This window comes from Canis lupus, chromosome 15 (assembly GCF_003254725.2).
Source record: "Canis lupus dingo isolate Sandy chromosome 15, ASM325472v2, whole genome shotgun sequence".
Taxonomy (NCBI): Eukaryota; Metazoa; Chordata; class Mammalia; order Carnivora; family Canidae; genus Canis; species Canis lupus.
Window position 1 is genome coordinate 19384244 of NC_064257.1, and position 16842 is coordinate 19401085.

A 16842-nucleotide genomic window follows, 5' to 3' on the forward strand; every position below is an offset into this window, starting at 1 on the left:
TTTTGCATTCTATCTTCTGGAATATTTCTAATAAACATATGAAATTATTTATTCTGGTTTTTTTTTTTTTAAAGATTTTTGCTTACTTATTCATGAGAGACACAGAGAGAGAGGTAGATACATAGGGAGAAGTAGGCTCCCTGCAGGAAGCCTGATATGGGACTCCATCCCAGGACCCCAGGACAATGACCTGAGCCAAAGGCAGATGCTCAACCACTGAGCCACCCAGGTGCCCTGTAATTATTTATTCTTAAAAGTATCCAAAGCAATGTAACTTTTTAACAGTTAAAAATATTCCAAATTAATAAACCAAATCATGTACATTCTAGCAAGTCATTGTACACATTGCCCTACTGTTACTTCTCTGATGGAAAGAAATATATATATCTTTAGAAATTAGCATTAAAACACTAATTTAGGGATCCCTGGGTGGCGCAGCGGTTTAGCGCCTGCCTTTGGCCCAGGGCGCGATCCTGGAGATCCGGGATCGAATCCCACGTCAGGCTCCCGGTGCATGGAGTCTGCTTCTCCCTCTGCCTGTGTCTCTGCCTCTCTCTCTCTCACTGTGTGCCTATCATGAATAAATAAAAAAAAAAATTTAAAAAAAAATAAATAAAACACTAATTTATAGTGTTTAAAAACCAATATTCCTACCATCTACCTCTTCCTCCCTATCCAGTGCTCTCTAAAGTATTATGGTCTTAAACTTGTTTCCAGACTTTGTTTATACTTATTTTTATTTGATCTTCATAAGAACCTTAAAATAGAGGCACCTGAGTGGCCCAGTTGGTCTGCCTTCGGCTCAGGTCACAACGCCAGGGTCCTGGGATCAAGCCCTACATTAGGCTCCTATTCAGCCGAGAGTTTGCTTCTGCCTCTCCTCCCTGCTCCTGCTGTCTCTTGCTATCTCTCTCTCCCTCATTATTTTTTTTTTTAAATGAAGTCACTCCTTTGAGAACTGAACTTCAAACATCATACTACTTACACTTGTGGCAATGGCACTGATTGTGGTAATAAAACAATTTTACAAAGTTGCTCAAGCCAAATACATCTCTGTCTTCCCCTCACCCCCAAGAACCTAAAGATGGCACAGCTATTGTCAGAAGAATAGGATGATTTCTATTTCCCACAGCTTCATGGGAAAATGGGTATTATAATATACTTCTTAGACACCAGTGAGGATTGTAATGATTTCTCACCTTTTACAACTATTCACAGAGAATTTTAGCTAGACTCAAATTTAAGATTTATCTTCATGAATAACAGGAAATGTTTCCCTGATGTGACAAGATCCAGCTTGGTGATTCCTAAAAGGTTCTAGTATATAAGGGACCAGCAGGCCAGAAGGGTGTCACATGAGCTTGGTAAATTTTAGAGAACACATATTTCAAGGAATCCTTGCCATCTTGTGTAGCCAGTTCTGGGGGTAGGGGGGAGGGGAAGACCCACTGACCAAGTTTCTATAAGTCTTTAAAATAACACTACACCTAAGTTTTCTGAATCAACAGGTTGCCTTTTAAGTATCAAAACTCAACCTATTTTTTGTTGGAAATATTTTATTAAAATAACTTGTCCTTCTTTTATAACCTTATTGACCACTATCTTAATGATGACCACAGGGTTTACTATAGTACTGTTTGTTTTTTTCATTAAATAGCCTTAGAATGCTCAGTATGTTATATTTTTAGTTTTCTTTTTCCCTCCTTTTTTCTTTTCCCCCCCTTAACTATTGTCTTCTTATGGGCTGTGTGACTTCAGGAGGTTATTCAATCTCTTTCAGTCTTAGCTTCCTCATTTGTTTTTATTGTTTTTTTTGTTTTGTTTTGTTTTGTTTTTAGCTTCCTCATTTGTAAAATGAGGATAACTCCTACTAATTTGTAGGGTTGCTCTGAAGATAATGAGGTAGTGTGCATGATGGGTTTAACATACTACTTTGTATATATTATGTTTCAGGTACTGTCATAAATCTGACCTTTAAGTAAAGGGAACATTAACATATGAGAATACTTTCAACTTGCTTTGAAAACTATAAAATACTACAAATATAAGGAGTAATAATGTTATGTTACTATGCTTAGCTCAGATATTCTGATTTGGAAAGGTTTTTTTTTTTTTTTTTTTTGTCCAGGTAAATATATTTTTTATAGCAAGCAATAGGCAAATTAGCATACCTGTTAGATAAGCAGATGTATGCTTGGAGACTCAAGTCAATAAAAGATCTAGGCCCAAAAACCTAGAAATAGGTTCTATCCTTGAAATAAGATTCCTTTCATCCCATTAGACACAGTACCCAGGTTGGTAATTCCTTTTGTTGAGATGGACTACTAAAAATTCACTTAAAATGCTAACAGCAAATGGGATAGATTTAATTACTGACTTTTCCAATTGACTTATTTATAGGATGCATGAGAAATAGAAACTGTCTTTATTTTTTTTAAATGGGGAGGAGGGAAAAAAGGTATATTCCATTGTGCTTAATGGTCTTAATCATGTATTTAAAGAAATAACTTAATCCCAAATCCAAATGACCAAAATGGCAGTATTAATACTTTTGCATCAAATTCAGAAAAACATAAGATTAAAACTATGATGGTTTTAGTTATGCACACTGATTTCAGAAGGAATAACAAACTTTGTTTCCTGAAGTTACTTAAGTAAGGCTAAAATGTTCAGAATTCCATGAGAATGTGGTTTAATGATAAATGTATACATTTTAGGATTGCTGTGAAAAACAAGAGTAGACTATTTAAGGACAAACTACTGACCATGCATCTCTTCAGCTAACAGAATAGACAAGGATTAAATCTAAGTAAAGACAGGTTTCAACTGTTGGAATATAACAGGAATTAAGTACAACTTTACTTACACTAGTTACCATGTTAAGAATCCCACTCATTCACTGTAATCCCCCCTCCCTTTTAAAAATAAGCCCTATGTCCAACGTGGGGCCTGAATTCACAGCCCCAAGATCAAGAGTCCCATGCTCTACCAACTGAGTCAGCCAGGTGTTGGGATCGCGACCTGAGCCGAAGGCAGACTCTCAACCACTGAGCCACCCAGGTGCCCCAGAATTACTAATTTAGGAAACTATATCTTATTCTAAGAAAACGTCTTTCAATTGCAAGCTACTACTGCAAGAGATCTTTGGCTTTTAAATGGTAAAATGTATGTATTTTGATTGTCATTCAAATAAAGTTGGAATACTTAGGAATTACAAAAAAATCACAAATCCTGAGAACTTCTCTGAATGGAACTCTGAGAAGTACAGTAGCAGATATCAGAAGCAATATAACTCTGGAGAGAACACACTTGTTACCAATAGGTATTTCCAAGTTACCAACAGCATCCTACATCAACTCCAGTGGAATTTTCTTTGTTTCATATATACTGAATGATACACCAACATAAATAAAAACATGCCATAAAAATTGGATAGAAATTTTAGTGTTAGTTCCTCTTCTTAAATATTAGGAAAATGCCATAATCATGTATTTGGGGACAACATATACTTACCTTGCTCTTTGACATAGAAAGTGAAGATTCATCTTTATTTTGAGAAATGTCTTCCTTTCCTCTTTCAAAACCTATAAAAAAACATTGTTATTATTTGAGTATTACTATATAGCATGCAGGCATTAAGCAAATGCATATAAGTCATCCAATTTCAAATGTACATTATAACTGATGTACATTGGTACAAAAGTCTAGATTAAACATACAGTATTAAACTATTAGAGCTTAAAAGACTTCTAAGGGATCATATGTAGTATAATAACTCTTTGGAATAAATTAAGGCTTATAAAGATGAAGTCTTTTCCTGAACTTGTCAACATCAAGTTAAATACCTCTTTTCTGTGGCTCCTAGAGCACTTTACATGAACTTCAGAGGCCTCATGGAGCTTTTGTTCTAGTGACCTCTTTTCTTTCTTTTTTTTTTTTTTTAAGATTTATTTTATTTATTTTGAGAGAGAAGAGAGAAGCAGACTCCCAGCTGAGGGTGGAGCCTGATGAGCGCAGGGCTCAATCTCACAACCCTGAGATCAAGGCCTGAGCTGAAACCAAGTCGGTTGGTTGCTCAACTGACTGAGCCACCCAGGCACCCATCTAGTGAGCTCTTTTCTAAAAAAGAATCCTAACTGATAAAACCAACCCAACATACTTTTCATATCTCTTGCCAAATTGGAGCAATTCTAGAATTAGTGATAAAAGACTAGGGAAAATAAATCTAGACTGAGGGGCAGATTTTTAAAAAATCTAACAATGTGCCTATTGTGAGAATTAAATGAGGATCCATTAGAAAGCACTTAGCATAGTATTTTCCACATAATATACATTAAATTCATGTTTCCTTTAAAATGATCATTGGCACTGACTATTGCTATACAAATTCTAAAAGGACGAATCTAAAATATATGAATGCACTGGGATGAACATGCGGATCCTTGCAATCATTTAACACATTAAAATAACACTATGCCAAAAGCAATTAGCAAATTAATGTTATTAAAAGTACAGTTAGAGAAATGTTAATGCTGAAATTTGTGTGGCAGGCATAAAAGGAGCAGTACTCAATGATGTTGCTTCTACTTTTGAGGGCAAGTATTATTAACTCTTTCCTATAATTGTTCTAAGTCCAATAAAAGCCTATATTAAAAATATACACGATTATTCATAAAGCAGCACTTAAAAAATCATCAGTAGCACCAGTGCCTGAAGCATCTAAAAATCATTTCTAACATATTAAAGATACCATTTATTCAGTATTTGGTTTATATTAGCTAAAAATAAATCCATTCCAATTTCTTAATCCAGAGATTTTATTGAATTGTTTTCTGTAATATGAAGAAGGTATCTTCCTTACCCTCCAGTTCTGATAAGGAGAATCACTCAATCCCAATGCTAGGGGGAGAAAACTGTTTCATAAATGTAATGTGAAATTTTAAATAACTTACCAAATTTTAGACTTGAGTATAAAGCAAATCAAAGTTACATGATTCAGTTTAAAAATCTAAAATATTTATTCAGAGTAGGAACATTCTTAATACTGATGAACTGATAAATTATTTCAAAGCTCTTCTATAGATTTAAATTTCTAAAAAAATTTCTGAAAGTATATACTATAAATATAAAAAATGACTTCTTTTGTTCTTAAAAGAACAGACTTTCACTTCAATTTGTATCTAGTTCTGATTAATTTATCAATATAATTAACATATTAATGACAACAACAAAGGAACCAACAATATCCATTTGTAAGAACACTTGTGATTACGACACTATGTCAGATGCTTTACTTACTTACTAATCTTTGAAACACTACCACACAAAAAACCCCCCACATACTAACTATATATTTTTTATAATTGAAAAAACTGAGGCTCACAGAAATTAAGTAACTTGACTGTCAGTAAATGAAAGTATCGGAACTAATTCAAACTTAGGTCTAACTTTAAAAATTCATGTGTTTTTAGAATGTTGGGTGCCTCTTAAGACCCAGAAGAGGTGGCCTTGCTATGACTGTGTAGACATACTTCGTTCTCCCCTTGTCTGAGATATACAGCATTTCACACATATTTGTACAAACCTATTTATCACAACATACTTTAAATATTTGTTTTCATGTTCATATTCCATACTTGACTATGAATTACTGAAAAGGTCTAATCCTTATTCACCCTTTCAAACACAAAAATTTGATAATTTGATTCGAAAATTAACAAAAGTAGACTCCACTGTTACTTGTAATTATTACATATGTAAAATACAGAACAGCTTCAGAAAAATGCATAAAACATAAGTGTATAATTTAATGTATACAGTGAATATTGACATAACTACCATCCAAATAAAAAAAAACAGAGAACTGTCAAAATCCCATAAGATCCTCCCCACTTCCCAGCATCATTCTTGATCACAATCTACTTTTCTCCTCAAAGGCAACTATCTTGACTTTTGCAAATATTCTTTACCAGTGTGTCAAGCAGGTATTTCATTCATTTTTATTGCTCATCATATAAGCATGGGATTAAAATCCAATAGGATTTTATTGCTCATCAATCCCATTGGATGACTATGCCACTATTTATCCATCTATTGTAGATAAACATTTGGGTGGTTCCTAGTTTGTCCCTCTTATAAACAATGGTGCCACAAATACTCTCAGGAGTGTATCCTGGTTATATATATCTATAGATATATCTATATCTATATCTATCTATCTCCTGGAGATAGATTTCTCTTTCTCTGAGTTTCTTTAAGGTTTAAACCTAGAAGAATTCCTGGGTTATAGTATATATGTATATTCAACTTTATGATACCAAATTATTTTTCTAATAGTGTGTAAGAGTTCTCCTTTCTCTATCTCCATGGTAACATCAATATTGGCAAATTTTTAATATTTTTGCTAATCTGCTGGGTGTGTATATCAATGGTATAATGAGATTCTAGTTTGTATCTCCCTAACTATTAATGATCTTGAGCACTTTCTCATGTTATTTAGCTATTTTAACTTTCTTTTTGTAAAGGAACTCTTCAGATGCTTTGTGCATTTATTTTTTTTAAGATTCATTTATTCATTTGAGAGACAAGAGTGTGTGTGCACATCCATGTTCATATCCAGGGGGAGGGGCAGAGGGAAAGATCTTCAAGCAGACCATCCACTGAGCTTGACAAGGGGCTCAATCCCACAACCCATGTGATCACGACCTCAGCCAAAACCAGTAGTCAGATGCTTAACCAACTGAGCCACTCAGATTCCCCTAATCTTTTGTGCATTAAAAAAAAATTACTATTTTTTCTTATTGATTTATATAGGAATTCCTGATGTATTCCAGATACTGGTCTTTTGCCAGCTATATGTTACAAATAAGTCCCTATTCAATGGCTTATCTTTTTATTACTAGCATTTTCTTCTTATAAACCACTCTTAATTTTAATGTAGCCAAATTTAGCCACCTCATTCTTTAATGGTTAGTGCTTCTTGGTCTTAAGAAAGTCTTCCCTAAATCTGTAGTCATAAATATTTCTAAATAAACACCATGTCCCTAACTTCTAGTTTCTGAATAGAATACAAGAGCTATCATCATTGGCAAGGTATAACCTTTTCATATACTTCCATAATAAATTTGGTTCAATAAAGTCTAGATATAATAAAGCAAGCTTTATGCTCTTTCAGTCTTCCTAAAGTGAATTTATAAATACATTGTCTACAAATGCAGATTTAATAGATATTTACAAAATACAGCTACATTAACTATACTGAACACAGTCAAGAAATTGTACTAAAAAAAAAATCTCTAAGTCAAAATATACTAAAAAGAAAGCTATTCGTGCACTAGAGCTCACACAGTTTGTCCATAAGTGATTTATTTGCTCAAAGTTTATTCATTCCAATTTTCTGGTACTATTCTAGAGATTGGCTCAATAAGCATATCTGAAAGTTGGAAGTTACACCTGAGATTGGGGAAAGAAACATAAGCAGACACGAACTCTGAAAAAAAAAAAAAAAAAAAGCACTATGATGTTACTAGAAATACATGGGCAGGTAAATACCATTTCTAGGTTATAATTCATCATAAAGAAAAAGGCCATACCAATATATTTCTTAAGGTGCAAGTGACAAAAAAGTAATTTTTTTCTAAGGAAACGAAAATTAAAAGAAGGTTATGTTCAAAGTAGTAAGGCAAAATGATCTTTCAATATAACTAACATAGAACCTTTCCTCTAATGATGTCAGGTAAAAACAAATGCATCTAAGTATTTTTTTTTCAGTATAATGAAATGTCCCAGAAGAAATATATGCTTTACTTTTTTATTGGAAAGAACAGCATAGAAGCCACTTCTTTAAAGTACTTAATTCCATTCTATCTCTTAGCTGATAAAATACAACACAGCTTGTTGTGTTGTTTGTATTTGTAAAATGCAAAGCTTAAAGAGCTTTCTATCATGGCTAGTTGCAATACAACTATTGGTTGAAAAGGGGGAATATGGAAGCTTCCCTATGAATATGATTTTCTCTATTTCAAGAATTAGAAAACAAAGCCAACCATTTACTTTTCCATTCAAATATATTGATCCAGGGTGACCTTCAATATATTCTTTGGCAAGATATAAACTGACAATTCTGCCTTTAGTCACCTAATTAAATACCAAACTTAAAGTGAAATTTTTCTGTTGTTTAGTAGAGTCATAGGATTATTCTCTAATATTAAGTAGACTCATTGCATGAAGGTCAGCAAACATTTGCTAGTAAGTTTGCTAGCTTAAAAATAAAATACAGAGACAAACATAGAAATAGAACTAAATCACACTGTAAAAGCAAATAGAGTATTTAACAACATTAAAAATTTTCAGTGTGTTGTATTTTCAAAGCCACTTCTGAACAAAGACAAATACTAAAAGATACACCATTTTGAGAACATGAGAAGCATGATAGGAACCATGCTATACTGAGAAGACAAAATACAGATTGTGAATGCTGTTTACAGCTTATGCTATTTAGACAACAGTTCAGAAGTACAGTTTCCAATTCTTTTTTGAAACACTATCAGAAAAGAAAATGAAATCAGTGCATTTATAACTATTTGTGCAGATAACACCTTCTATAAGGCGTTTCACTATCTCAAAATAATGCATACATCACCTATCAGCCTGGATAATCACAAAAAGCCAAGAATAAATGTTAGTGTGAAAGCAGAAAATATAATTCAAATTTTTAAAATGTCAGAAAAATCTATAGTTATAGCAAGCACCTGAAGTTTCAGTGATTTCTTTGCCATGAATATTAAAAGAATACTTTCATTTTAAAAGAAAAATATAACCTCAAAAAAGTAGACAAAATAATGTCACAAGTTAAAATTTTGAAAGGAAAACAGATTTTAAAATATTTTAAAATATATATTCAAATATTTGCTATAATAAATCTTTTTCATACAAAAAATCAATTTAGATCTATTTCATTAACCAATTATTTAATGTCTAAATCATAGCCGTCAAATGCCTGATTTCATTTTTAAATTGTTACCTTAAAAATAACAGTTTCTTAGTAAAAACTAATTATATACAAACACATCAAACAAGAAGGCTATTTCAAAAATTATACTTGGACAGAAAACTTCACTTTAGTCAGGACTTGAACTGCTAAAGCTTACACATCAATTTTAACATAGTTACTATTCTGCAGAAAACAGCCAAACCAGTATCAATATTAAAGAACTGGGTTTCATTTGCAAAAACCTCAGAGCAATTTACTTATTTATAGAATTTTACCTTTACCTCAAGTCCAGAAAATGTTTTAATTTTATCGAAGGGTCATAATGTTTCTATAATTAAAGCAAAAATTCATGCTATCAGCAATGCAAGATTTGTACTTCACTGAATCACTAGTTCTCAAGTTTGGGCTTTAGAGATTTTAAAAGAAAATATGGAAAAGCCAAGCCATATAGCAGCAGTCACTAAACCTGAACCTTTAATTATAGAATCGGTTTCATTTTAATGAAAGCAGTTTTAAGATGTTAGAATGTCTAGTTTAATGAAAAGCCTGCAAGAAATTAAGAAAAGAATGCAAGATTAAACAAACAAACCTGGCAATGAAGGAGAAAGTTCATTGTATCCTCCAAATGAAGCATTCCGGACAAGCTTTCGGCCATCAATTCGTGGAGGAAATAAAACAGGCGAAACCACAGTACAGGAAGAAAATCTACGTTGTTGTGAGCTCTCTTCTTTCATGGTTTAGGAGGTCTATTTAACGTATACTTTCGCCCAGAAGGATAATTAGATCAGTATGGCAATGAGAGTCTTTTCTCTCACATCCAAATGTAGCGAAACCCACCAGCACAAACAAAGGACACACACATTTAACAGCAAAGGAGAAGGACCAGAGACTGTCAAATCAGCAATAAACAGAAAAGGCATTAAGCCACGCTAGTGGGTGTGTTTTTTTTAAATGAACTGATAAACAAGGAAGACTATTCCACTAATGTTTTACCTTTTTATCAAACCACAGCAATGCCCTGAGCTGAACTGCTGCTTTAGTAAAACAAAGCAAGATCAATACTTAAGAGATTCAGGATGAAGTAAAATGAAACCTTTTTCTCATATCTGTTATGTTTTTTGTAGTATCCACCACACTTCCCACCTCTTCCGATTCTTTCCAGTTTTTGCTTACTTCAGAAATGGATATAAACCATAACACTGTTTATCTTTCCTGAAGCCTCTAGATCTCTATCTAATCCACTGCTTACCTCAGCCATGTTTAAGAATTCATAAAGCAAGATACTCTTTCAAGTACAATTTTGATGGATTCTAACAGCTAAAACCGAAAATAAATATTTAAGTTTTACCTCTAGCAAGGATAGATGAGTCATTAAGGCAATGTTAATGCAAATGCATCAACAGGGAAGATTGAAAAGACACCATAATAATGCTGAGTGCTCTAATACATGTTGTCTTGAAACAGATATGAGCCGCAATAGTTCCTGTTCATTGCATTTGAACTTTTCAAAATATATCATCTACCAATGAGGATGTTCCAACTTAAAACTCTCCTATTTAAAGGAATATGCAGCTTTATTATCACAATAACAAATGGAATATCTTTCTATACTAGGTTAAAACTTAAGTTACTGGTATGATCTAACATTATTAAATCTAATAGTAAAGTACCAATAGCCAAAATTATATACTATGCTATCTCTTTATAACTAATCTTTAAAGTTTCAAGAAATTCTTTCCTAGTTATATTAAAACTCATTTTCCTGGGCAGCCCCGGTGGCTCAGCGGTTTAGCGCTGCCTTCAGCCAGGGGTGTGATCCTGGGGACCCGGGATCGAGTCCCACGTCGGGCTCCCTGCATGAAGCCTGTTTCTCTCTGCCTGTGTCTCTGCCTCTCTCTCTGTGTCTCTCATGAATAAATAAATAAAATCTTTAAAAAAACAAAAAGTTCATTTTCCTTATTCTACCTTAATTGAAACTTAAAAAGCTCTAGTCAATTACTTTCTTTATATATCCTGGATTGATTTTTCTGATCACAGTTCTTACTTTCAATCTAGAAATAAGCCCCTTAGCTAAACTAAACTCAGTTTAGTTCATTTTTTATAGATACTTTACTATACAAACTCAGTTAACTTCCTATTATTACACATACATTTCAAGGCTAGTTCTCCACTCCTATACAACAGCATTCTATACAAGCTAAGTCTGTTGCTCTTTACTAGAATGGACACCTAACAAATTGAATTTCCTTATGTAACATGTTCTTTCTTGGGCAAAGGCATTTCAAAATCAATTAATGGTAAAAATAAGTTTACAGTTAATAATTACAATAACAGGAATTTATGCTTTTTTTTTTGCTTTTCTCCATGTCATGAAATACAAATGACAATTATAGACAATAAAGAAACGATAATTCATCATGCAATGGTGCTTGCCTCTCAAGGCATTATAGTATAATGGTTAAGCAGGATTTGAAATTAAACTGCCTGGGTTCAAATCCCAGCTGGATGCATCTTAGTAATTATGTTAATTTCTGTGGGTCTCTGTTTCCTCAACTATAAAGTGCTAATAATATTACCTATATTATCCAATTGTTTCAAGGATCAAATTGGACTATATGTAACATCTAGAAAAGTTCCAGGTTAAAATGGCAGAATGAAGACATTAAACTAACGTGTTCCCTCCTAAAACACAATTAAAATTACAGGAAAGGGGTAAAATCTTAAAAACATAAACAATTTATAGGTATGGATTCCACAAGTATGTATCCAGGATACATATATTTGATACTGGAAAGCATGAGATTAACAAGTAGTCACAGTCTTGCAGATCCCAGAAAGCTGAATCACAAACCAGCAATGGTAAAAACTGAGAACCAGCCCTATTTATACCAAAGAATCCTTTTGAACATAAATCATAACACCAAGTTCCTCTAGATAAGGAATCAGATAAGCTATTGACATCACCAATAATTCTGGAATCAAGATCAAAATAAAAGCAATGCTTTCAAAATTGGAAGAAAAATGACTTCCAACTTAAAATTCCATACCCAGCCAAACTATCAATTACATATTAGGGTACAATAAAGATGTTTTTAGACACACCAAGGTCAAAAACTTACTTTCCATATGTATTTTCAAATAGTTTACTAGAGAAGTCCTTCTCACCTGGGGTTCATTAGGACTATTGCACTAAAACATCTACTTTTCAAAATGAATTACTCTTTTCTCCCGTATATCCATAATGGCTCTAGCCATGCACTATAATCCTGGAGAGAACTGAGAAAATATTCACTTAAATTATTTTCTATAGACCTTACTTTCTTCATAGGCCCCACCTGAGAACAGTTGTACTAGAATATATACTTTACCAAAAAGTGACAGTGAAGAGTTAGAATGCATGGGACCAGGAAACAGCTTAATATAAATGTGCTGTCATTACCCAAAAAGTACCCAATCACTATACCATCTCTTTATAAACCAAGGACAAACTGAGTGAACTTTGCCCAATTTTTTTCTGACTTTGGCTTGTCTTGATATGTTGATGAAGTTTCTTCTCTGTTTCCCATGCTATACTGTTTGGATAAGGCGAGTTCACTTCCAGTAAAGAACAGTACAGAAGTGTTCTCATTCCTTTTTTTTTAAGATTTTGTTTTTTAGAACAGTTTTAGGTTCACAGCAACATTGAGAGGAAGGTACAGAGAGATCTCCCATATTTGACCTGCCTCCACATATGCATAGCCTTTCTATTATCAATTCCCCTCACCAGAGTGATACATTGGTTCTAAGTGATGAACCTACATTGATACATAATCACTCAAAGTCCACAGCTTATCTTAGGATTCAATTTTTGATGCTGTACATACTATGGGTTTGGACAAATGCATAATGACATGTATCTATCATTATAGTATCATTCAGAGTATTTTCACAGTCATAAAAACCTGTGCTTTGCTATTCATTGCTGCCTCCCTGCTAACTCCTGGAAAGGACTGATCTTTTTTACTATTTCCATAGTTTTGCTTTTGCCATAAGGTCATATAGAACTCTAATGAGTAACATTATATCTAAGTCTCTGTTGTTGGTGTTTCATTCGTCTCAATTTCAGCACCAGTATCTCCTGTCTTACTTAATGGATCTTTATGGTAAGTACTAAATGGCCCTGACCCTTGCCTGGCTCTGCTTCTTTAGAAGGGTCTTGACTCTTCTTTGCCCTTTGCTCTTCCTAGACAATTGAGGATAATCTTACCCAGTACCAAGAAAAAAAACTGTTGAGATATGGATTCAAAATACATTGAACAGATAAAATCATTTGAGAAGTGACATATTAATAATACTGAATTTTCCTACTGGAAACATGGTAGGAAAATTTATTGTCTCTCCATTTACTGAGAATACACTATCTTAGTGTTACACTTTTCTACATAAAGATATTGATTTATTAGACTTACTGCTATATACCTTTCTTTTCTGTTAGTTTAAGTGGTATTTTTTGAGCTGCATCTTTTAAACTATTTGTTACTGGTATATACACTGCAGTTGGAACATGTATCCAGTATTTTTTTTTTTTTTTTTTTTAGATTTTATTTATTTGACAGAAAGAGTGCACACAAGCAGGGGGAGCAGTAGGCAGAGGGAGAGGGAGAAGCGGGCTCCCTATTGAGAAGTGAACCTGATGCGGGGCTTGATCCCAGGACCCTAGGATCATGACCAGAGCCAAAGGCAGATACTTACATTGCATTAGTAATTTTAATAACTTATCTGTAAATTTGGGTAAGGTTCTGTATAAATAATTACACTACTAATAAAATTTGTTTGCTCCTTTAATTTCTTTTTATCTTATTCACTAGCTAAATTCCAACTAGTGTTGAAATGACCCATAGATGGTACACACCTTTTCCTTCTTCCTAATTCTAATTACAAGGTTAAGAAAGAGTTCCTTTCTATTTCTAATTTGCTAAAAAACTTTATCATGAACAGATGTTAAAATTTTCAAATACATTTTAATGGGATAACATAGTTTTTCTTCTTTATTCTGTGTATTAAATGACATCTAGATATTCTTTTCTTTAAGATTTTATTTATTTATTTATTTATTTGAGAGCGAGAGTGAGAGCGAAAGCGAGAGCAAGATAGAGAGCGAGAGAGAATCTGAAGCTGATTCTGGGCTAGGCAGAAGCCCAACTCAGGACTCAATCCTACAACTGCAAGATCATGACCTGAGGCAAAACCAAAAGTTAGAGCCCCCACTACATCCCCCCCCATCCCAGCACAGAGCCTGCTTAAGATTCTCTCTTCATCTTCCTTTGCTGCTGCCCTCCCTCCACCTTTTCTCCTCTAAAAACAAAAAAAAGATCTAATCCAATTTCAGAGATATTAAAGTAGGAGGAGGGGTGCTTTTTCAGACTTAATGAAATCATACAGTTCTAAGGTGAGACTGGAATTACATTTTTCCCTAAATGTTCAGTAGAATTTGTTTTTAAATATATCTGGGCATATGAAGTTTTCCTAAAGATAATTTATATTACTAATTAGAGTACAAAAATCACTAGAATTTCCTATTACTAAATAAATTTTAGGAAGTATGATCTTTCTAGAAATTTTTCATCTAATTTTTCAAATTTATTGACTAGAGTTGGTTATCTTTTAAACATCTGCCTATATTTTTAGTTGTGTCTTTTTATTCCTAATGATGTTCACTAAGTTAAATGCTTGCTTAACTCATTACTTTTTAGCTCTTTTTGTAAAGTATTAGCATTAAAACTATTTAGGTTTCCTGCTTGGGAATTCTGAAGCCTCCTTAATCGGAGAGTTGTTTTCTATCTTTTTTTTTTTAAAGACTTCATTTATTTTCTTTTTAAGATTTTATTTATTTATTCATGAGAGAGGCAGAGAGACACAGGCAGAAGGAGAAGCAGGCTCCATGCAGGGAGCCCGACACAGGACTCCATCCCAGGTCTCCAGGATCACACTCCAGGCTGCAGGCAGCACTAAACCGCTTGCCACTGGGGCTGCCAAAAAAGACTTCATTTATTAATTGAGAAAGAAAGAATGTGCATGGGGGCATGGGCAGAGGGAGAGGAAGAGAAAATCCCAAGCAGACTCTGTACTGAGTGTGGAGGCCAATGCAGGGCTCAATTTTATGATTCTGAGATCATGACCTGAGCCAAAATCGAGAGTAAGGTGCTTAACCAACTGAGCCACCCAGGCACCCCATCTTTCAGCCTTCTGAAAGGTTCCCAACACAATATTGCCTGGGACGCGTGAGTGGCTCAGTGGTTGAGCATCTGCCTTCGGCTCAGGATGTGATCCTGGAGTGCTGGAATCAAGTCCTGCATCGGGCTCCCTGCATGGAGCCTGCTTCTCCCTCTGCCTGTGACTCTGCCTCTCTCTGTGTCTCTCGTGAATAAATAAATAAAATCTTAAAAAAATATATTGTCTTTAATCCATTAACTCACATTCTGGCATTTATAATTACAAATGGTGAAGATGGTGGTCTGGATGGTAGGTAATTTATGCAGATTTTCTCTGGTGGCTTGCTACTTCATGTGTTTACTGATTTTTCCACATCCCTGCCAGCATTCGGTGTTGTCACTGTTTTGGATTTTAACAGGTGCACACATAATGCTATCTTGTTCTGTTTACATATGAACTCATAACTAAAAATCAATAATTTTCAGAGGCCTGTGTTCAAACCTCTCCTCTAATAAGTACTGTGTTGATTCTTCCAGACACCTCCGAATACTAATGACCCAAGATCCAAGATCATTTTAAACTAAACTGAGGGAAATAAATAAATAAATAAATAAACAAACAAACAAACAAACAAACTAAACTGAGGAATGTTACAGTTTTTGAAACAGAAATGGTATGAATTCTGGCCCCAAGCTACAATAAAGTCTGAAATATGGGATGCAGCTGGTCAAGAATGATAGATACCAATGTAGTAGAGAGGAGCAAAGAAGCCACAGTCATAGATAACAGCACAAATGATGAATCCTTTGCCAGAGCCAAAAAATCGTTTGAAGAACCTAAAAGGCAAGCTAATTGTAATGGCTTTATCAGGAAACAAGGCTGACCTTGCAAATAAAAGAGCTGCCGATTTCCAGGAAGCACAGTCCTATGTAGATGACAACAGTCTGGCTGGCTATTACATAGGTTTTGTTGTTTGGGTCAGGGAATGGGCTTTCGTTCTCTTTGAACATAATATAGTCAAGGTACTAACAACAATGTACATTCAAACTTGATTATTTTATATTTGATCTTCAAAAAATAAAAATAAAAAAATAAATTTGATCTTTAGTGGTACTATAAATAAGACATTACACTGCAGTCTCCATATGTTTATTACTTTTCTGTAATATTTAATAAGAGTTGCTTGAAAGTATACAAAATGTACAGTTACTAAAATAGCTAATTTTTCCTTTTTCTCTCTCTTTAAAAGGATGGGGTTCAGTTGTTCCAACATGGCTAAACCATAATAAATAATGTATCAGTAACTTGTAACATAAGTAAGTACTGCAGTGTATTAGTAATAATCTTGCAGCATTGTTTTCCAAAGTTTCTTTTATTTTGATCAGTTCAGTATATTGCACTGATTATTTTAGGTATTTTCATATATGATATCTATCATGTAGTTAGAGATGATTAAATCTAAATGTTGACCTGCTAGCAGAACTTGTACATTTATAGCAATTCAGAATTAGTAAGGAAAACAGTTCACCAGTGTTTAATTTTATATTGAAGTGCTCAGGTTGGAATAAAGTGGTATAGAAAAAGCAAACACAAAAACAAAAATATAAAACAAAAAACCCCTACCATACCCATCATTTTGATGTTCTTCCTAGGAAGGT

General features: G+C 33.8%; 1 protein-coding gene across 10 annotated transcripts in view; it reads right to left on the minus strand.

The window, feature by feature from the left end:
• OSBPL8 (oxysterol binding protein like 8) overlaps window positions 1-16842 on the minus strand; it is a 147251-nt gene that overhangs the window by 43012 nt on the left and 87397 nt on the right. For 9 of the 10 annotated variants that reach the window (XM_049094021.1, XM_025439318.3, XM_025439320.3 and 6 more), the window contains one exon: window positions 3514-3584. In XM_049094021.1, the coding sequence (XP_048949978.1) occupies window positions 3514-3584 (71 nt within the window). Of the gene's footprint in view, window positions 1-3513; window positions 3585-9581; window positions 9753-16842 lie in introns of all 10 variants that reach the window. The other variant, XM_049094022.1, reaches the window with a different exon arrangement.